The sequence below is a fragment of the Nesoenas mayeri genome, assembly GCF_963082525.1.
Source record: "Nesoenas mayeri genome assembly, chromosome: Z".
NCBI lineage: Eukaryota > Metazoa > Chordata > Aves > Columbiformes > Columbidae > Nesoenas > Nesoenas mayeri.
In genome coordinates this window covers 77182293-77205394 of record NC_137542.1, presented here as the reverse complement: position 1 = coordinate 77205394, position 23102 = coordinate 77182293, and the positions used below count along the sequence as shown (strand labels likewise).

The 23102-nt window shown below is 51.2% G+C and overlaps 1 protein-coding gene across 1 annotated transcript in view; it reads left to right on the top strand.

Moving 5' to 3' along the window:
* The window catches only part of TCF4 (transcription factor 4), a gene marked incomplete at its 5' end in the record, with an annotated part of 165992 nt that overhangs the window by 121851 nt on the left and 21039 nt on the right, over positions 1-23102 (top strand). Inside the window, 3 exons of the mRNA XM_080362853.1 lie at positions 14570-14675; positions 15978-16111; positions 18498-18630. Of these exons, the coding sequence (XP_080218979.1) occupies positions 14570-14675; positions 15978-16111; positions 18498-18630 (373 nt within the window). The remainder of the gene's footprint in view (positions 1-14569; positions 14676-15977; positions 16112-18497; positions 18631-23102) is intronic.

Sequence of the window (23102 nt, the reverse complement as noted above, 5' to 3'; positions counted from 1 at the left end):
TCAAAATTGCAGGAATGTTTATGTTCCTAATGGCATTACGGAGCGGAACGGGGGGGGAAGGTTCTCGGTGCACCTGTTGTGATGGGGGTTTAGTGCGGGGTGCGACACGAGGGACCCCCAGGGCATTTCCAGTCTCCCTTTGCTTTTTGCTGCAGCTCATTTTTGCAGCCAGGCTGCTGGAATCTTATACAGCTTATGAAATAACATGCAAATCTTACACTCTGATACCTGCAAGCCAATATAAATATATAAAATATATATATAATATAGCAGAGCGCATTATTGTGGGTGAGAATCCAGCTTGGTAAGGCTAAAACTTCTTTCCCCTTCTGCCTTTTCGCCAAGTATTTGTTATTGCGCTCTCTGCTTCTCCCAGTCTTTAATTTGCTGGTTGGGAATAAAGAAATATTCCAGTTCAGCTGCTCTGAAGTGTGGCTTTGCCCCCACATCAGATAGGCGGCTAACGAGCTGCAGAAGGAACGATGAAGCTATCGATGTCCTTTAAGTGGTGGTTGGTGGAGGCGCTCAGGCAATTACACGTGTGGAGTTACGGGACGATTTGAGTTGGTACCATTTCTGAACACCTGCTATTTATTGCGTCTCTCAAAGCGTTCCCATAAACGCACCCCCAGCCTCACGGTGGCTGTTGGTCTGGAGCTTTATCCGAATTAAGCCTGTTTGCAGAAGGAAGCAGGAGGGCCCTGGCCTGCTGTCCTGTCTGCACGGCAGCCCCTGTGCTGTTTGGGGACAGCTGGGAAACTCCGGTGACAGCAGCTGCTTGTCCTGGTGACACCTGGAGAAGAGACGGGGCAGCGCTGGAAACTGGAGCCCGGGACCGTGAGCTGATCCACCGGCCCATGGGACAGCGGTGTCACCTCCCGCAGTCACACTGGAGCCACCGGCCCATGGGGACAGCAGTGTCACCTCCTGCGGTCACACCGGAGCCACGGCCCGTGAGGACAGCGGTGTCACCTCCTGTGGTCCCACCGGAGCCAGGTCTCATGGGGACAGTGGTGTCACCTCCTGTGGTCACACCAGAGCCATGGCTCATGGGGACAGTGGTGTCGCCTCCCGCGGTCACAACGGAGCCACCGCCCATGGGGACAGCGGTGTCACCTCCTGCAGTCCCACCGGAGCCACGGCCCGTGGGGACAGCGGTGTCACCTCCTGTGGTCTCACCGGAGCCACCAGCCCATGGGGACAGCGGTGTCACCTCCCGCGGTCACACCGGAGCCACCAGCCCATGGGGACAGCGGTGTCACCTCCCGCGGTCACACCGGAGCCATGGCTCATGGGGACAGCGGTGTCACCTCCCGCGGTCACACCAGAGCCACCGGTATGGGGCCGCTCAGGAGGCCACGGGGTCCCGGGGGCACGGGGAGGTTTGGGTGCTCCGGCTGCTGCGCCGAGTTCAGCCGCCCAATCCAATATTCCCTTGTGTTTCCCAGCGCTTGAGCCTCGGCACCCATAAATAACAACTGTCTCCAGGACAAAACTTGCCGGTCGCTATTTTTGTCAGGAAAACAACAACAACAACTGGCGGGGCTGCTTTGCTGTTGTTGTTTGTTTGACTTCCTAAATGAGTGTTTTCCGAAGCGCTCACCATTTCCGAAGTTAAACACATGTTGTTTGCGGCGGTTCATTAGAATACAATGCTCAGCGCTAATCTGCTCCGGGCAGAGTTGGGATGGACGGTGACTGGTCCCAGTTCAGCCCCGCGTCCCGGGGGCCGATAACCACCATCCCTTGGGATGATTTCTTGAATTATTGTTATTTTTATGTATTTTTCTCTCCCCAGCCTGCCCGTTCTCACACCGTGGCACATATATTAGAGGGGGGGTCGCTTTGAGCAGCAAGGTGGCTGCTGTTCAGCGTCTCTGGGACTGTGGATTCATACCCAGCACCCAGAATAAATGAATCCCCGGGGAGCACTGTGTCCCCCGCCAGCACATGTGCCCTGTGAAGAGGGGCTGCTGGTCCTGCCGGAGCCAAGAGGGGGCACCTTGTGGGTATAGAAATGACCCATATACGTGCAGTGCTGCACCCATGGGCTGTGGCAGGAGCCAGGTTGTGCTGGTGCCACACACGCAGCGCTGGGGCTGCGGTTCTGCCGCGGTGGCACGCAGGGGTCTGCCACAATGGCACATAGGGATCTGCCCCCATGGCACGCAGGGATCTGCCCCCATGGCACGCAGGATCTGCCGCGATGGCACGCAGGATCTGCCGCGATGGCACGCAGGGATCTGCCGCGATGGCACGCAGGATCTGCCCCCATGGCACGCAGGATGTGCCGCGATGGCACGCAGGATGTGCCGCAATGGCACGCAGGATGTGCCGCGATGGCACGCAGGATCTGCCCCCATGGCACACAGGATGTGCCGCGATGGCACGCAGGATGTGCCTCAATGGCACGCAGGATCTGCCGCGATGGCACGCTGGGATCTGCCACGATGGCACGCAGGATGTGCCCCCATGGCACGCAGGGATCTGCCCCCATGGCACGCAGGGATCTGCCACGATGGCACGCTGGGATCTGCCACGATGGCACGCAGGATGTGCCGCAATGGCATGCAGGGATCTGCCGCGATGCGCAGCGAGAGCTTGTACATCTTCCAGAGACGCGGGCCGCGCTCTTTCATGTGGCGTGCTGTTAACTCATAGGATGGTAATTTGCTTTCAGTGTCTCGCTGGCTTATTTATAGCCTTAGCGATTTCTCATAGCGACGTTTACTGTGTTGGGGGAGAGAAAAGAGGGAAGAGAGATCCAGTAAATAAAACCATAAGAGCGTAAGCCGTCCTTTTCATGTCCTGTAGCTCTGGATTTGATCTGAGAGGAAATCACGGTGTTTTTAGCTGGTGGGACAAGGTCCCGGATCCCGGGGGACCGAGCTGTGGCCGGTACCGTGCGGGGCGCGGGACGCGGTTTGTGCTCCGGCACACAACACACACAGCCCTTGTTGTTTTCCTTTAAAATCAGATTATAAATGCGTTCAAACACAACTGTTCTCTACTGGAAAATACTTTGGGAAGTTCATAGAGTTCAGTGCAGAACAGCGGCACCTGCGTTTCTGAACGGCGTTTGGGGTGTTTGAATGAGATGGATGCGACCATGGAAACACCTTCACGTCCATCTCTGGGCTACACCCAGGGCAATTTTACAAGGTTTTGGGCACATCTGGCAAACTGTCATTTGCAGAAAAAGGGATGCTTTTTAAGGTTTTTTGGTTGTTGTTGGGTTTTTTTATCTTCACTAAGACACAGAGCAGATTCTTGTAAGCACATACACCCGTGTGGTGGCTTCACTGGCAATACTGACATGCTTAAATCCGTGCGCACTAAACCTCCCAGCTGGAGGAGATCCCAGCACTCTCGCTACAGCAAAAAGGGGAGCTGCAAATACAGATTGCGCTGCGTGTGTTGGTGTGTTCGCAGTTACCAGCGCTCTCAGGTGGGAAGGATTGAAAATGTCTCCCTTTAGTGCTTCTGGAAGGTCGAAGGAGCTGATTCCCTTCCAGGTTTGCTTCTGCAAAGAGAGGAAGAAGAGGGAAGTGCTTGAGATCTTGCGCTCAGTCCCCGTCTCCAGGTCATCGATAAAGGGATTTATTTCTCCCCACCGAGATGCCCTTTGGTGAGGCCGGTTTGCCAACGGGCAGGAGCACTTGCTTTTGCAGTGGCTCCTTTTCACTGGGAGATATTGCTGTGCCAGAGCACCGAGTCTGCTCCATCACCCTATTACTTGGAGATAGCGATTACCCTGGCTAATGAGGCCTTTATTAGAGCAGCGATACCTTTGGCCCGTGGCTCCGGACTAACATGCTCATCCTCCAGCGCTACCGCAGGTTCCAACGCCTCTTGTTACTCTGAGTTGGGACAGTGAGATTTGCATAAACGCCTTCCTATCTTTTAAACTGTGCTTTGTACATACCAGGTTTATCAGCCCCAGTGTCTGCAGGCGCCGCGTCCTCGGCGGGACTGGGCACCGGGAGATACCGGCGTGGCGAGGCGGCAGATGCTCCGGCACCGGCGCACAAGCGATAATTGCGGCGCTGAGAGGCGCTTGTGTTGTGCGCTCGCTTGCAGCCCGCGCCGCCTTCGGTTCCTCTTATGCAAATAACGCTTTAAACTTAGAAATGCCAATTTGCATTAATATTTTGGTTCCGTATAGCTATGAAAAAACACACACACAAAAAAAGAAAACAAGTGCATTTTAATGAGCGCTTGGCAGAATGTCGAAAAAAGATATGGTACTCATTAAATGCTATTCGATGAAATGCAGCGGTTTTGTTGCCAAAAATCATTAGGATAAAGCGTAACGCGAGTTAAGGCCGCGAGTACGGCCCTCACCAAAAGAGCTGCAGGGCCGTGGCGGTGCCTCCTGCTTCCAAACCTCTTTTTGGGAATATTGGGAAATACGGAATGGGGCATGAACGTGTGCTCGTCAATACCCCGTCCATAGGGATCTGTAGCCGCTGGATTCCTTCCTTGGATTTTCCGCCCCTTATTCCTCATGGCACAAAAACGCAGGGACGCTCGTGCTCCTCCGACGCTTTATTTTCTCTTTAAATTGTTATTATTTTGGCGTATTAATATCAGAAACGCCTCCAGGGCTGATGGAGGCGAAGCTGCGTTTCTGGAGGAGGGCAGGACAGGGTTAAACGAGCTCTTTTCTTCATTACTCACAAGTGATATAGACTTTTCTTTGACTAATGTAGCTTAATTAGTGGTCAATTAAAACTGAACATTGTTGAATTGAAGTTCTTTGATCGCAGGCCTTGGCATGGGCTCCCTTTCTTTAACTAGCCACCATCTTGAATTCATTTGGAACCAGTAGTGTAAACAAGTTTAGAACTGGTTCTTTTAGAAGAAGTCAGCAGGCTTGTATAGCTGTGGTTTCTTTCTTTTCCTCTGCTTTTTTTTAACTTCTGTAGGCGGCGATTCAAAGCGCCGTTAAATGAAAACAGTGCTACACCCCGAAAAGTGCATGAAACCAAAAATCGCATTAATTAATCAGGACTCGGCGGTTCCTCCTCGTTCCATTTCTTGTCATAATCTGCGTTTTCTCTCTGGTGAATAATTTCATGATTATCGGAGCTATATCTTGTTCCGTAATTGGGCGGCAGTTGTTCAGGGCGCGCTCGGGGACTCCGCAGCCGCCAAGCAAGGAAACGACGTTGGCAGAGAGAAGAATGTGTTTGAAAACCAGCGCGGGGCCGCGGGTTTAATTAGAGAGGTGCAGCTTCAACTTGTGCCGTCCAACAGCGGCCGCTTCAGAAAAGGCTCCGTGCATCACCCGTGTGGGTTATTTTAAGCAGGACGTCCCGGAGGGGTTCTGGTACGTGAAGGTTGCGCTCCAGAAGCACACAGTTCAGATGATGGGCATAACGTGCCCTCTGAAAGTACTTTGGGTCGCGTTTGGATGGTTTCCCTAACAGTCCAGTCGTTTCGGCGGTGACTTGAGCCAAAGATAGAGCCGAAAGTGCTCAGTCATTGCGGAGGGCTTGGTGAAAGTCATTGCTGAACGCCCGGCTTTGTTAGGCCGGCTTTGTTAGGCCAGCGCTCTGCCTGCCGGCAGGGAATAAAGCCCGGTTCCAACAGCCTTCAGTGCCTGAGCGGCACTCTTCTCTTTATAATACACACGGAGCAGGCTGAGGCTTTCAAAATGGATGTATTTATCAGTAGCTTGCCTTTAAATGCACTATTTTAGAATACCTTATTAACATGATTTAGCAGCTAAACTCTGGAAGAAAACTATGTTTGGGGGGTTGGTTTGGGTTTGGGGATTTTGGTTGGTTGGTTGGTTGGGTTTATATTTTTCCTTTCCGGTTTGAATCCGCCCACCTTCACATGACCGAGTCTGAGCTTGAGTCAGGCTCAGCCAAGCCCAGATTTCCCGTGGCCGTGTTTAAACCGCGCAGATTCGCACTGTCCTGAGACTCCTGCTATTAAGAGACCTTGCAGGCGGCTTTTCAAGCGCAATTCATCCCCCAAAATAAGATTCAAGGGGTTCTGACGCCTTATTTAAGCCCCGTAGCGCTGCGCTTGAGCAGCAGTGGTTGTAGGCCGGCCTGGCCGCCCCCTGCCCACCCTCCAGCCTCAGCTTTTAGCTCCTCTTTCCCATCCAAATGTTTCATAATGCCAGCCTCCCGCTGGAAATCATCATCGAGAAGCTGAAAGAAACGAGTCGCGTATTTCCAGCCTGCTCCTGCCTTGCTCTGGGCTTTAATTGTAGGAGGGACTGGGAGGAAATTGCTCTGCGGCGATGACACGAACAGATTTCTTTCTTTCGTTGAATGATGGCGTCTCCAACTTTTAATCCCTTTCATCAGAAAGTGGGTGAAAATCGGAGGCCTAAACAATAATTAAAATAAAATTTCCATCTCTTGACAGAAAGAGAAATTGTTTATAGTAAATGTGCCTTTCAGCCTTCCCTCATGCCTTCTCCCAAAAGGACTGATTAGGATGTAATAATTGGGGATGATAGCAGGAGGAAGACGACAATTCCATTTAATTAAAGATAATTTATTTTACTTTAACTTGGTGATGTCCCACATGAATAAGAGTAGATTTAGCAGATAGATTTATTAATGGGTACTGACATCTCTGCTGACATACAAAGCAAACATTTTCTCTCCTCGTTGTTTTCATTGTGTCTCGGCACCTGAAGCCGCTGGCGCCCGCTCGTCCCTCGTCACCCCACGGGCACCCGGCTCTTCCCAACAATCCCTCTCCGCCTGTCGCTGGAACCCCCGTTCCACTGGGGTTGTTGAGCATCCCGTGGTCCTGGAGTCCCCGGTTCGCAGGAGGGAGAATTGTTGCCCTGAGGGCGGTAAAACACCGGCCCGTGTTCCCAGAGAGGTGGTGGATGAGCCATCCCTGGGACATCCCAGGCCAGGCTGGACAGGCTCTGGTGACGATGTCCCTGCTCATGGCAGGGTTTGAGCTTTGAAGGTCCATCCAACCCAAGCCTTTCTGTGGTTCTCCTGGGTGAAATCCCAGCGGTTTTGGGGGCGCATCCCCCTCTCTGTGGTGTAACAGGACGCCCGACCCAGGCTTGGCATCCTGCCTGCTAACAGAGTCATTTATAGCTGTATTCGCGGGGATGCTCCATCAACCTCACTCCTCAAATCATTCGCAGCTTCCCTTGGGTTGTCCCAGTCCCTCCCAGTTTGCCCAGTTCATCCTGCGCCCACTTCAGTCCCCTCTTTCCCAATGAGCATCTCAGCCCTGCGGCTGGACACCCACGCCAGGGTACAACCCACTGTCGGGGCTTCGGCAAGCAGATACGCTCTAATTAATTGTATATACTTTAAATTATTGGGCTAGGTAGATTATGACCAGAAACACTGGAAGGTTGCAAAATGAAGGCTGTTTTCTTGCAGAGACATTTGAGAGGAGAACGCAGGCAGATGTCTGATGCATTCACTGTCTCTGTGTGTATTTGTAAACAGAGCATAGGAAATGAAAAAAGCCCAGCCCAACACAAAATGGTTCTCCAGAAACGCAGAGGAGGAAGGGAAGTTAGAAAGCAGACCCTGAAAGAAGGACGGGGCGTGAAACAGTCTTCCTCCTTTTCTCTGTCTCTTCTAGGAACACCTAAAACAAATAAATGCCTAAAAACTTGCTATCTTAACATGAAATGGGAAAATTCACGTATGGAAACTGCCCCTGGAACTCGGCCAAGTGGCGGTTTTGTTCTTTCCCTGCTCGCTTTTCTTTCTGTTTTCCCACTCTTCTTGGTGTGCTCCCTCGTTATTCCATTTCGGGGCTGTGGTTGTGCCGTGCCGAGCACCTGCAGCTGTTGGAGTGCCGGCGGCTGCAGGCCGTGGGCTCCGTTCGGTCACGTTGTGCCGGCTCCCTGCTCACACCCCTGCTCTTTGTCCTTTTCTCCTGCCCGCTCGCAGCGTTGCTCTGTTTTCCCATCCTGGTCACATCTGCTGCCGCTCCCCGTTGCCCTCCGCATCCTCAGGGTCGTGTCGATTCACCCAAATTAACCCAGTCTCCCCGGCCCCTCATCGCCTTTCACGGAGCTGGCATCTCCAAAATGCACAATGTTCTCATTTCTCCGCAGCTTCGGCTGCATCCCGTGTGCAGGCGCGGCTTCCCGTCCCCTCACCCCTGCATTCCCCTGGTGACGGTCCCCGCGACCGCCCCGACGGCAGAGCCGTGCCCAACCTTCGTGTCCGCCGCTCCGGCTGCCGCTGGTGCCAGGGACCCCCCCCTGCGCTTTGTCCCTCTGTAATACACCCCAAAACCACTGAGGTCTTTCTGCTGTGCCCGTTGCCGCTTAGCTACTCAATTTCCCCCTCTCTGGGTTTTGCTGCTTTGCTTTCCTCTTCTTTTGACCCCCGGGGATTCCTCTTGCTGTAGGTGGCCATGTCCCACCCTCTTCTTCGCCCCCCCTTGTTCTTCTCCCCTCTCTTTAGCTCCTTTTGGAAGCGGTTGTGCTTTGGCAGGGCCGTTTGCTTGGGCTCTGCCTCCTGCTTGCCCGGGATCCCAGCAAACCATGTCCCTTTGGGGCAAGATTCACCTGCAGCCACTGTCCCCGTGCGGCTGGTGGCGTCGGCTCCTTTGTCCCGGCCCGGCTGCGCCATAGAGACAAACAGCAAGAAAGAAATCGGAGTCTCAACAGAAAATCTCCGTGTCTATTTCTGTTATTGTTGCTTTTTTAGACTATTGCTGCTCAGGGATGACATAATGTTGTAATTTTTATTTTCTTTTCTCTAATTTAGTTGACCCCTTTTTAACTTGAGGGCGTTCACAAGATGCAGCGTTCAGCAGCCCCATCTGGAAGGCATTTGAACCGAGCAGGATCTGCGGGCTTAGGGGATCCTACAGGGTGGGATAAGGAAAAAACCGGCGGCAGTTCATGTTCGGGGTGTGCTGAGCGCGGGGCAGCGATTCCTGGCGGGAGCGGCTCAGGATAGGTAGTTCGCTCCAAATCTCAGCGTTTCACTCAAAACGAGCTGTGGCTTTTGGGCCAACGTCGGTCTCTGCAGGTTCCCCCTTGAGCGCGTGGGGCCGGGACGTGGCCGGTGGCTCTGCCGGTCCCGCACAAACCCACCCGTGGCAGCGCCGCGGTGCAAAGCCGTCACCCACATTTGTTTAATAAACGCGAGCAGCAGGAGAGAAGAAAATCACCGAGTAAACCCTCTGCGGAGCGGGAGTTGGGGTTTCGGTGCACGGAGAATCGATGGAGTGTGGTGCGGGAGGGGTGAGTTTTGCAGCCACTGACCGCCCTTTGCGGCGGTGCCGGTGCCGGACAGGTGCCTGCCCTGCACCGTACACTTGTTTTTCACGGTGCCCCGTGCACTTAACGGCTCAGCGGGACCTGCAATTTCATCCCCCTCGCGGGGCCGGGGGCGGTTCGCATGTGCTGTGCCGTGTCGGGGCTCATCTGCTCTCAATTACCATTTGATGGCAACGCCAGGCCCGAGGCCTTCGGCGTGTTTGTCCTGCGAGAAAGATCTGGAAGAGCCGACATCTGGTTTTGATCGCCGCAATTGCAGGTTGATAGAAGCAGCGCGGGGTGAGGTGGGTGGGTTTTCCTTCCGGCCGGCCTGGAAATGCGTTTTGGCTGGCGGGGCCGCGCTTTTCATCGGCCCCCGCGCCCGCTCCTCTTCCTCTCCCCCCGCTCGCCCCCAGCAACATGTGGCCGAAATTAGGGAGCCGCGGTTTGAAAAGTGCCCTTCTGCTGGAAACCTGGAGCAGGTCAGCCCGCGGAAGGGGGGTCTGCACCTCGCGCATGTTCAAGCGCAGAATTGTTAGTTTTTAAGGGGTTTTTTTAAACTGAAAGCTGGGGAATTCATCGCTAGGCTGGCGGAGCTGTCGCTGGTTGATGGCAGAGCTGGGAGGAGTGAGGCCAGCACTGAGTGTGTCCCTCAAGCGCTTGTAAAGGAAGGACAGCACTGAGTGTGTCCCTCAAGCGCTTGTAAAGGAAGGAATGGTGGTTTATGTTGTTTTGAATTGGATTTCCAAGGTTTGGTTTTCTCAGCGCTGCTGTGGGAGCGTCTCCCTGCGCCGGGGCCGCGGTGCTGCCTCCCGTCCCCCGGTGCGGACGGGGCGTCCCCGGGGCGCCGAGCGGCCGTCCCCGGGCACAACCCCCAAATGGGCTGCGACCGAAAGACCCGTCACAGCCGGGAGCACGAACAGCGTCCGTCAGCCCCCGGCTCGCGGTTGCAGCGCGGTTACGGAGCCGCCGGGCGCCGGTGCCGCGGGGCAGGGCCGGCGCGGTTCCCCAGCCAGCGCGGCTGCTCGGCCACGTCCTCGCTTAAAAGAGTTCTTCCCTTTGTGCGAAGCTGACACACGTGCTAATGCGGAGCAGCTTGTTCCAGCGAGCAGGTTTATTCCTCCTGACAGCTCTGATAGCCGCTCCGCTTCGCCATTTGGTAATGCACTTATAATTTAATAAATGTTCTCTTTGAGATCTTCATTTTCGAGGAGTTTCGCCGTCTATTTTAAAGTCTCCGGGCTGCTGATTGATGGGTTTATTCTCTTCGCAAATGTTTCCTTGGAGCAGGTAGCTATTGAAGTGGATGGCTCTGCGTATGGAAATACCCTGCTCTGGTTTACAGCCTGTTCTTTACATTTGTGCCGTGCGTGCCAGGTAATCGATTTGTCCTAATTGCATGGCAGGGATGCCCTCCCATCTGTCCCATGGCATCTCACAAACGGGGACACACAGACACGGTTGTTTGAGGGGAGATTCCAGCCCCGTGGGCTGGTCCCAGGGATGCTCAGCCCAGCCTGGAGATGGGAAAACGAACAGGACAGCGACTTTTCCACCAGAACCGAAGAGGAAAAGGTGTTTGGAATGAGACTCCCCAAAAACGGCAGCCACGCGGTGGCTTTTCAATCGTGTCGTGTCGCAGACCGACGTGTTTTTCCCAGATCATTATTCATCAGCTCTTCAAACCTCCCAGCATGAGTCGGAGTGATTTTGTTCTAAATTCGGGCTCTTTAAAGAATATTAACATCTTTATAATATATTTTCTGTTCAAATCAGAAGGTCGCTTGTACACATCTGTGGTTTACTCTCTTTTGCCTTTTTGGAGACAGGGTATTACAATTTTTTACCAGGACCATAAATTTAACCCGTTTTACTATTTTGAATCAAGTTATGGGGTTGTTTTCTTTATCAGCACTTAGGATGATTTATATCTCTCTTTAAATGGGGTTATCAGTGCAGTTCCTTCTTTGTCAGATTATCTGGCAAACATTTATGGCTAGATTATTAATGTGATGAAATAATACACTTCTTGCTTTTCTAAGCATTGCTTTGTGGAAGAATGACAAAAAGACAGGGCCCAGTCGGGAGGTTGTTTATCCAGTTAATTGTCTCCTCCGCTCTCTTTATTGCCTGTTGAAAATCCTGCAGTCCCCATGATGCAGAGGGAAACACATCTGGAGACTTGTGCACATTTGAATATGAGAGGAGTTTCCGTGCGTGGCGTTAGTTCGTGTGATAACACCAGAGTTCCGCTCCAACCTGAGCCCATCGCAGCAGAACGGGTTCGTTTCGCTGTGTGACACCAACAGAGGAATAAATGGAGTGTCTGGCTTTGGCGAGGAAAAGTCCCACCCGGTGACACGACACTTTGTCAGCTGCCATTTATTTTGGCCACTTCTCCTGCCATTTGCTGAGCGCCAGCACCCATCCTGCTCCTGGGAGTGCTTTGCCTTCCTCCCCCTCCCCGGCTGACCTGGAGTCTTTGGCATCTTCGTACAACAGCTAAAAATGGTCCAAAACACCCCGATCCCTAAAGGTGCAGAGCCAAATTTCAGTCGGCAGGAGGGGACCCTTTGCCGGTTGAGCAGTCAGGCATGGCGGCTGTGGGAATATGGTGCAAACCAGGCTTTACGTTGGGATAAATGTATATTTTTGTGAGCCGGAGGGCTGGGTTGAGTGGGGAGAGGTGACAGGCACGATCCCAAGGGACACAGGAGGGAGGTTCTTCATCTTTATTTGCAGTCCAGGGCCCATCTTTGGAGGTCAGGATGCGCGAGGCTCATTGCGTCACTGATGAGGTCACTGATGAGGTCACTGATGAGGTCACCCGCGCCCAGCGGTCCCTTGTGGGGCACAGAGAGCTGGGGCTGCGGGTGACCTTGTTCCTAAGCCTGCTTTGGGCTTAGGACTGTCCCAAGACTGGGACAGCAGGGACCTGCTTGGAGAGGAGCAAGACGTGGTTACCCCAGCAGGATGTCGTGATATAGCAGAAGAGACGCGTTTTGGTGCATTAATACCCTGGCACAGTGATGCTGTTCCATAAAGGCACCCGTGCACCTGTGTTCTCGTCTTTAATCTTTCAGGCATTCAGCTCTGTTTGCTGAAAGCCTCTCTGATCTCCGCAGAGTTGTTCTCCCATGGCTGGTGTGACCCTTTCTGCAGCCCAAGGGCGTCCTGGGGACAGCAGGGTGACCATGAGCCAGCACTGGGCCCTTGTGGCCAGGAAGCCAACGGTACCTGGGGTGGGTTAGAAGGGGGTGGTCAGTAGGTCCGAGAGGTTCTCCTGCCCCTCTGCTCTGCCCTGGGGAGACCACACCTGGAATCTTGTGTCCAGCTGTGGCCCCTCAGTTCCAGCAGGACAGGGAACTGCTGGAGAGAGTCCAGCGCAGCCACCAAGATGCTGGAGGGAGTGGAGCATCTCCCGTGTGAGGAAAGGCTGAGGGAGCTGGGGCTCTGGAGCTGGACAAGAGGACACTGAGGGGGGACTCATTCATGGGATCAATATGGAAAGGGTGAGTGTCAGGAGGATGGAGCCAGGCTCTCCTCGGTGACAACCAGTGATAGGACAAGGGGCAGTGGGTGCAAACTGGAACACAAGAGGTTCCACTTAAATTTGAGAAGAAACATCTTCCTGGTGAGGGTGTCAGAGCCTGGCCCAGGCTGCCCAGGGGGGTTGTGGAGTCTCCTTCTGTGCAGACATTCCAACCCGCCTGGACACCTTCCTGTGTAACCTCATCTGGGTGTTCCTGCTCCATGGGGGGATTGCACTGGGTGAGCTTTGAGGTCCCTTCCAACCCCTGACACTCTGGGGTTGTGTGTGAAGGGGAGAGCGGCTCTGCCAACAGCGGCGCTGAAGGTGTCAGAGGTGGCACTGGGGCTGTGGCAGTTCCAAGGGGGTTCGGTGGCACTGGTGCCATCCCACCTGCTGTCCCCTGCCCCGAGGGGTCTGTTTTGGGTGCAGAGCCGCCTTGTCTTTGGTTTTACCATCCCAGTCGTCTCCTGGGGGTCACTCCCGGCGCTGCACCGCGGGCGGGGGGACGTTCCCCCTTGTCCTATGGGGCGACGAGGTTGGACTCCATGGTCCTTGTGTGCCCCTTCTATGATTTCCCGAGCCCCTTACACCCACGTCATTCTCCACTGAGGCAGAAGGCGCCGTGTTAAAAGCCAAGGCTTTGATTTGGCCCTGTGTGTGGTGACGTCCGGGCTGACGCCACCGGGGGCTGCGGTGCCAGGCGAGCCCCGCGCCGCACGGGGACATTCAGCCTCCCAAACCCTTGGCCTCGGCCTCCCCGCCGTTCATTTGGGGCTGTTTTCATGTGTTTCTGCCGAGCCCTTTGCTCGGCCGAGCTTCGCCGCTGGGTTTTTTCCCTTCCCTCCGGCTGTGACCTGCGAACAGGCGTTGTGCCAACTGTTGTGATCTGCTGCCTGCTTCAAAATGGAGGCAGGAAGGTATCCATTTTCATCAAGGAGATGACAGTGCTTCAGTCTTCCTGACCATCTGGAGAGAGGCACCTCCAGCAGACACAAAGCGCCGGCGCCGGGGCCAACCGCGCGGCACCGACCGCGCGGCACCGACCACGCGGCACCGGTGGCGCTCGCCGCCGCGGCTCGGGGACAATCGTTCCCTTCGGTTTTGCTTTTAGATGCTGGTCGGACGAAACCGAAGCGAGAAATAGAAGGGTCTTTAGGAAAAGGCGAGTTGCGGGAGGCTCCGGCGGATTAGCGAACACATGGCAGTGAATGAGGGGTTTGGCACACGTAGCCCGTTTATTGCACAGACAAACAAGCCCTGCGGAAGGAGGAGTTTTCCCCCAATGTGTTGGTGGTCTTGTGTACATCCAGGTTTTTAATGGGCTTCTCTGGAAAGAGCGTGATTCCTGGGAATTTAATATCCCTAGATATGTTTGTAATTTTCAGCGTTCTGCATAATGCTGGGTTTATTTTCTTTGTTCTTTTAGTTTGGGAAATAAAGTTTTTGAGGGCCTCGCAGTGCTTTCGGTTTTATTCGTAAGTGGGTAAAGTCTGCACGCTTGTGTAGGAGAAAACCAGCTTTGTTTCAGCTTTCTGTTTATTTTAAGCTCCGTAATGCTCTAGGAAGAACATATGTACATCTGTTTGTTCACTTTATTTACAGAAATCCATACTTTGACAAATACCTTGCAAATATCCTCGGTTCAAGCTGGAAAATGTCAGGCTGGGGTTTCTTTTGAAGCTTAAGATTTATTTTCCAGTCACACATCTACTGGCGTTTTTGTGCTCCGAGAGAGGAATTAGGCTGCGTTCTGAACTGATTTATACCGAGCAAGGTAAAAACTCGCACTAAAGGAGGCTTTCTTCCCATAGGTTTATGCGCCGTCAGCAAGCACTGCCGACTACAATAGGGATTCACCGGGTTATCCATCCTCAAAACCAGCAGCCAGCACTTTTCCCAGCTCCTTCTTCATGCAAGGTAAGACGCTGCTTTCTACAGGAAATCTCCACTTGTATTTTCTGGGCTTGTATTTCAGTTTCTATGTCGTCGGGACGCACGGGAATATCTTGTAGTCTGTACCATTACCATTAAAATGAAGACCCGTGCGTCTTCCTTTGACCCCTGTGTCTCTGCCCATCTTGTTTTGATCCTTAAGCAGCCGAATCAATAACTTCCCAGCCTCTTATCACCTCAGGCTTTTTTCCAGCACATATTTTATGCCGGCAAATTTGTGCATGTACTTTGGTGTATTTTGTTAACGAGAAAGGCTTTTGTCTAACACAAAGTATCAGTGCTACACGTTTGTGTGCATGTGGGTTTAGAGCAACCATTTTAAAACGAAGCCCTTTCTTTCATTTGAGGCTGGGTTAATTGTTCTTGTGTATTCACTGCTACCGGGTTATACGATTAGGTGCAAGTACAGTGAAATTCGGTATAACTTGTCCAATAAAATCCTTAGAGTTTGGAAAGATCCACGCACTCATCTTTTGCCACTAATTAGCTTTTGAACACTCCTACATATGCTCCGCTTTAGCTAAGCAAAGGGTAAGTAAATGCGTTTAATTCAGCAGGACTGAAGTATTTGCAGGGCAAGGGAGCGGATTTGCTTCTGTACAGAGATACAGACGCTTTTTGCTTCGCACCCTTTGCAAAAAGGGACCGTGACTGCAAAGAAAACTCTTGGCTTCAAACGTGAATAAATACCGCCCAAAGAGCAACCCGCTATGCAACTCCTCTGGAGTTCTAAAGCTGCGGATTAATAGGCTTCTAATGATATCAAATATTTACCCTTTGCAGCGCTCAGCCCTTCTGAGCTTTTAAATGTTATCTCCTGGCAGATTGCTATTGAAGACATAAATGGGAGTGGAAGGGCTGTTCAAACGGCCGGGCCGGTGCTGCCGGGCTGTTTGAAGTGCGGGATCAGGGCTGTAGGTGAGACATCATCACTTTTTAGTGGAGCGGCTCCTGCAGTTTGCAAAAGCCAACAGGCTTCCCAGCCCACGTGCCTCTTGCAGCTCTGCAGCTCCTCAGGGAAGAGTTCCCTGGTTATTTACCAAGCTGAGGCTTCTCCACGCTCCTCAGCCCATCCTCCTTCTGCACGCTTCACGTCTCAATGGTCAGACTTCTGTCTCTGAGTACGTTTGTTATAATGGGGTTTGTGTTCCTGAGTTTATAGTTCCAGAGCTAAAGCAGCAGGGAAGTTTCACCCCGAAGCGCCGCAGCCCCGCTCGGGCGCTTAGGCCGGGCTTAGCGGCAGCGCTGTCCCCTCCTGTGTTGCAGATGGCCACCACAGCAGCGACCCGTGGAGCTCCTCCAGCGGGATGAACCAGCCCGGCTACGGGGGGATGCTGGGCAACTCCTCCCACATCCCCCAGTCCAGCAGCTACTGCAGCCTGCACCCGCACGACCGCTTGGTAAGGGACACAGGGGACACGGGGGACACGGCACCGACTCCTCCTCCGCTCGGGCCGCTCGGGGATGTTCTGCTATCACGGCTGAATTGATTATGTGGAAATACCACAACTCCATCAACTCCATTTTTGGGTTTGATTTATGTGAGAGGTAACATGACAACCAGACGGCCCAAGTGAAGTCATTCTCAAAATGTGTGAAACGCTACAAGTCGTGTTTTTCCATTCCGTGCCGCTGCTTTTCCTTCTCGAAGCCCATTAAAAAGGCCGAGTAACGAGGAGAGCTGGTCTGGAGGCTCCGCTGCTGCGAGGTCTTGGAGGAGCATCTTTTGGGGAACGAGGAGAACTAAGCTCACTCTTACCAATGGAAAATTAATTTGCAAACCAAATCTTTAAAGTCTCACATTTAATGAGGTTAGCACGCTGCTATGTGACATTAATAGCAAGTCAAAAGCAAAAGAAATTGCCTCAAAAACTGCTTAATCATGTCCTTATAAAAGGCATAATTAAGGCACTAAGCAAACTTAATGTAACGTTGCTCTGAAGTGACAAGCATATATAATAAAAATGGAGCATAACTTTTAAAACCCCATTTAATCTCATTTGTTATCTACACCGGTGCTCATTCATCAGAACGAGGTGGCTCTTGGTGTCAGCTCAGCCTTTGTGTTCAAGTTTAGCTCCGTTCCGAATGTCTTGGGTTTGTAACATGCAGGGGCTTTTCCTGCAATGTAAACCAAGTAGGGGTGTTCCACCTAAAGGCCTCCACATGTTTTTGTATGTAGATATTATTAAATATATCCTAAATTTCAGAGGTGGTGAGGACCACTGCTGCTATTTCAAGGTGCAGGTGTTTAGTGCCGATGCTGCTCGTATTAATTGTTAATTATGCATGGCTGGACTGCCAGAGCCTTCTATATTTTAGGTGGCTTGAGCTTGTCAGTCACTTGCAGAGAAAACACACATAGAAAAAGAAAGGAAGAAAAGCCGCTATTTGTTATTTTCACTCTCTCGGGCATATCAGTGATTTTCAAGGTAGATGCACTGAATACAGAGAACAGTTCACGATGCTGTATTCAGATCCCCTGTTTTCCTACAACGTTTGGCAGCTGCGGTTTGATGTCTCCTGGGAAATGGGCAAACCCCGAACCAGCACTTTGATACACGCCATGGACCAGCCGTGGGGCTCCTTGGCCCGAGTGCTCCGCGTTCACTCCTTTCTCCATCCCAGCAGGGATTCCCATCAGCTCCAGGAATTGAGTTCTGCCATGGCAGCCGCTTTGGTTTGGGGCGCTTTATGAGTCAAAGATGTTATTCAGACCTCAGTCACAGTTGATGGTCGTTTTTCCATGAATAGGAAAAACAGATTTAGGTTGTGCTGGTTGCATTCTTCGAGATAACCTTCAGGTATTCAGTTACTTGGCACTTCATTATGAGAAATCCTGAAGCAGTAACGGAATGGCGGGGGGATGTTCTCAGGCAGAGCCTGGGGGCATAGGGCTGCGCTGGCACTGCTTTCAGCTCATGGGCCAGGTCCTGCTGTGCATGTCCAGCTCCTGTGCTTCTCAGGAGGCTTCGTATGGAGTCTTGAAAACCCAGAGCCGGGCACGTTGTGGGACCTGCCTGCACACAGTCCTACACCCATTACAGCACTAATGCACCGGGGGTGTTCAAAAGAGGCGGAGATGAGGTTTTTAGGGACAGGGTGTAGCTGTGGGCTTGGCCATGTTAACGGTTGGACTCGATGATCTTAAAGGTCTTTTCCAACCAAAATCAATCAACCATTCTGTGTAAGCCAGGTTTGTAGCTTCAGCAAAAACCTCGACCCGTGTGACGGGAGTGAAGGTTTGTGTTGGCGCAGCCACATAGCGACCAAAGTCCCGTGTGTCCCTCAGACACGTGTCGGAGAACCCGATGGGTCACGTTTTCCCGTGTCTGTCATGCAGGCGCTGCAGCGGGAGGGCAAACGGGGCGCGTTGAGTTCTGCGGTGCCGCCGTGTTTCCTTACGGCACCATTTGTAGAGCCAGCGCTGCACGTCTTGGGTTTTCGTGTCAGATGCAGCGTGGGGTTTCTGCCGCGTCCCTGGGAAGGCTTCTCCTCCAGCCGCTACCTGTCCCGCTCAGAACGCTTGGCTCGATACTTCACCTCGGTTTTCTTCCATCATTTCTTCTCATTACGCCTTGGTGGTTCCATCATCAGCCACAAAATGCTCCCTGGGGATATTTATCCATAGCAGAGAGGCGTACAATGAATCTCCTCGGGGTAGGAAGATAGGCTCCCTGCTTAGTCGTAGGGCCGTTCTCCATTGGGTGAAGAACAACTGCACCCTGCTGCCTTCCATGTTCTCAATAACTACAACATTGCCTTTTGTAACCCTTCTTGCTGCAGAGCTACCCGTCCCACTCCTCAGCAGACATCAACTCCAGTCTTCCTCCGATGTCCACCTTCCACCGCAGTGGCACCAATCACTACAGCACGTCTTCTTGCACGCCCCCTGCCAACGGGACGGACAGCATCATGGGTGAGTCGGGCTGGGGGTGCCGCTGCCACCCCAGCACCTCCCGTTCCCCCCCTCCGACCCGCCCCAGCGCCCTGTGCTGGAGCCAGGAGACCAAGGCGGAGGGTTATTCACTGATATATCACGGTGTGCAGAAGGACTGGCTTATCAGCCCAGTAGGTGCAGAGAGGTAGCAAACATTTAATGGAAATAAGTATTATTTATTATAATACATCATAGTTGACCTTCGCCTCCTTTGCTTATGCATTTTACTACTACTTTTTGTGAATTAAATATCACAGCAGAGCGCTTTGCCTCAGAGTTCCTATGGAAGACGTTGCACCAGCTAAGTGCCTGATCCCACTAGTTTCCTTGTCCTTAGCGATTTAATGGCCTGCAGTGCCACGTGAGGTGGTAATTCTGTATCAGGACGTTCATCCCCTTCAGCTCTTCGCTGGGTTTCCACGTGGTGTGGGCGACATGTGGAAACGTGTAGGGAAAGAGCCTCTGACGCTGCGGAGAGTTACTCTGGGAATTAAGAGCATACCTCTCCATCCTTAAATATTTGACGAATACCGCTTCGTACTTAAATACAGGAAATAGAAAAATATTGCTTGCCCCTATCTCAAAGAGCAAATAAAGCTAATGAAATAATTGGTAAATAGGGAACACGTCGCTGGCCACATGTTTCAGATTACACACATGATTCTGTATTGAGTGACTGCGAGCAGGACTAATGCAGTAAGAATGGAGGGTGGGTTGAAACATTAACACATGGGCATCATATTTTTCAAGGTCTCTGAACAAAGGAGAAACTAAATACAGGCTCTTCTTAATTTGTCACTGTCTGAGAAGAATGTATCCCATTTCGGGATAGCATTTCTGTGCTCAATCTTGCCATTCCGTGGAGAGTTCTTCCTTTACAGCACGTTGCCGCCTCTGCGCACGTGACGCAGGAAAATCTCTTTCTCCCTCAAAAGAAGTCTTAATAGTGTCAAATTTAGTTCCAAATTAGTCTTTGCACAGCTGTGCAGGAGCCATACGGTCACTTTTAGGGACACAAAACCTTGCAGAGGGATGTAGGAGCATGAGTACAAACTGCTGCCCTGTGCCCCAGGAAAGTGCCCAAACATCCCCTTTAAAACCAGCATCTGGATTTTCATCTGGATTCATCCCCTGAAAAAAAAACCAGTGTGAATCAGAAGAGCACCAACACCAACACGCGGAATTGTCGTAGCAGCTGTAACTGTTCAACAAGTAGTGCTCTTGGGCTCCGTCTGAACGGAGGGCTGCGAAAGCACGGCTGGGATCTCCATGTTCCAGGAGGGTGGTGACCTGTCGCGCACCGTAACAACATCGCTTTTATGCAGCGATGTCACTTCCTTATAATTTGGGAGGATCATCAGCCATGAATACCGAGATGGTGCAAGTTTTTCCACCCTTCTTTACATAGGAACAGAATTTCCAGTCTGTTTCAGAAAGCACCGTTCCCTCAGAACAGCGCGAGTTTGTACTCCAGTTTAAACTATAAACAGTCTGGCTGGAATTCTCTCATAGGAGGCTCCAGCCTATCGGTTACACGAGATGCTTCGCTCGCTAGAATTATACTCGCTGAGATACAGATTCCTGGAAGTTTATTCAATAATCTTCAGATTTACAATCGGCATCCCAGCAGCAGGACGTGGAAAGGCTGCACTTCATCATTCTGTCCCCTCGCTTTCCAGAGCAGAATTGTTCTTTGCAGAAACACGCTGAGAAAGTTGGAGGAGATGAACTGTAACAATAAACATGCTCTTCAGCAGAGTTCCAATCAATCCATCAAAAGGTCGCGGGCTTTCACGATGTCTTCAGCATATTAATTGTCTTAGGAGTGGGGAAATATCTCACCAGTAGAAGCGATGGGTTTGGTGCTGTGTTTTCGAGTCTCGTTTTCAAATCCCGTTCCCAGGTTATCCGTGTGTTCGGCATCATGCCAAAACTTGGCCTTCTCACACGTGTGATCCTGGCCGTTTCTGCAGCTCCGGGACATCCCTGCCCCGTTCCTCACGTCTTCATGGACGCGTTGGCCATGCAGCCATCTGCTCCATGGGGATGGACCTCACCTGCTCTCATGCCTTTTCCTGCAAGTTTCCTCAAGCGTTCCGTTGCTCTTGCGTCCGGCATTGATTCATTAATTGAAACCTTTATAAATCATTGAATGAAAGCCCAACGTGGCAACGTCTTGGCTGCACCGTGCCCCTGCGCATTTGGAGGAGTTTCACTGGGTTCCTTGCACTGAGCTCTTGAGTGTTTTGCGTAAGAGCTTGAAAACATCTGTCCTTGTTCAGAGCAAAAGCTCCTCTATGGAACGGTCCCGTCTTCCTGGTAACTGTCCTCCCTTACAAAGCGAATTGTTCATTCCTGCTCTGGTAATCTCTCTCCTAATAATTTTGGAATCTGCAAGAATATCCTCACTTCCTGCTCTCTGAAGATAGTTCATTTTCTTCCGGAGCCTTTGGGAGGTGGTTTTGGTGAAAGCTGAGAGTGCAAATCTCTTCCCTTTACAGAATCACCTCTATCCATGTGCTCAGCATGGTTTTGAATTGATTTCAACGCGCAGGACGTGCCTGCCTCCAGAAAAGCAGTGTTGGTTGTGCAATGGGCTGTGCTTATCCATAGGGATGTTGCTCTCCATTAATCTTTCCTTGTTTTTTCAATATTAGGTTTTAAATCTCTCCGCTCTCTTCCCCGCAGCCCTGGGTTGCTCTAAGCAGCCACTTTTACTCTGCACTTAAACAAATGTGTGTTTGAGTTTCTTGAGAGCTCTTAGAAGCTTCATTTGGCTCTTTATTTTGCTTTGTATTGCCTTATTTTAAAACCTTTACATTGACGCTTCACTTGGAGCCAATTTTTGACTAATCCCTTGTAAAATATCATCTCTCCCATGGCCGGGCAGCTGAAAATAATCTCTTTAGCATTTCTTCTATGCTCTTTTTTTCCCTTGAATTCTCCCGTTACTACCAACTCTCCCTCATTGTGCCTATTTCTTGATGGGCTTGAAAAAGCTTTAATAATGGCTTCTGTTCTTGCTTCAGAGTTCTCTTAGGTCACATACAGATTTCAGTCGTTACCAGAATGACGGCGAAAGCAAATCACAGTTCACATGTAGAATGGTTAGTGATACAAGAAATAAAAGCATACATATGAAAAGTTAGCCGAATGTAAGTAATCTGCGCTATTCTGCGGACACGAGCACTTCCAGAAGATCTCTCTCTACTTATATCTTGGTCCTTCACGCACAAGGTGCCGTATTTACCTTCCTTTGCCCATTTTGCCACCAATGGACGTTCTCCATGAATTTGCCCCGTTCTTTTTCAATCTATTTGTTTGATCTTTGCCTACCTTAAAGCAACGGGTCACCCCATCTAACTGGCCACGAGTGGAAACCAACCCTTTGGTTGGTTTCTTTGAATGGGTAGGGTTCATTTTATATCTTTGATACTTTCATATTGAGTATATCTGAAGAATTCCTTTGTCGTTAGCGGTAATTAACACAAGGATGCGGCGCTGCCGGGTTTGTAGGAGCAAGAGCGGTCCCTGCGTTGGCTGCTCCCGCAGGAGCTCAGCTCAGCTCGTTAGGAGAAGGCAGCCTTCAGACAGCCAAATGGAGGACTTAATTTTACACTAATGCGGTTAGACTCACTTAGAAGAAGGAAAAAACAACGCATGATGTACATTTAGATTCGCAGTTCACTTTCGAGCAAAGTAACTGGATTTCTGGACATCTGCCTGGTAGCATTCAAGGCACAAAGCTTTGGGTTGTGATTTACAGCGTTAAACTACCCCGATAAGCTGCATCTCTGATGGCATCGCCTCTTCTCTCTGTCTTCACGTTTCCTTATATATCTTTCTTTATACTTCTCAACGCCTGATTTCAAACCGAGCTGGGATCACGCATTCCTTCCATGCCCCAAAGATTTAACTCAATAATAGGGGGGTGAAACTCAGAGGAGGGTTTTAATATTATTAATGACCAAAAAAGCGCCTGTGCTTGTCCATTGTGGTGCAAACACGGGCAGTTTGGTCCCCATCCCCGGCTTTTATATAAAAGGTACAAGCCCATCACCTTAGAGATATAAAAAATCATTTCATTAAATACTCATAAAATGTTCAAGTGAAGTCAATAGGAACATTTTTGAAAGGTCCATACGGAATTCAATAACATCTTTAAAACATGCATTGGAGGGTATACAAAAGACCAGGGTCATGGGGCAAGTGAGGAGAACACTAAATCCATTTTATATGTGAAATATTGCCCTGTTATATATGGGTGCTTAGAGTGTCCAAGGAAAACCCTTGTTAGAGTGGATTTGCACATCCCAGAGCACCTATTTTCCATACCTTTGAGCATCTTTTACTATTAGAAGCCCTTTGTTCAGAAGAAGTCCATCCATTTGGCCAACTGCTATCAAATAAGCCATATATTTAAAAAAAACCAGCATGTCAGGTTTATATTT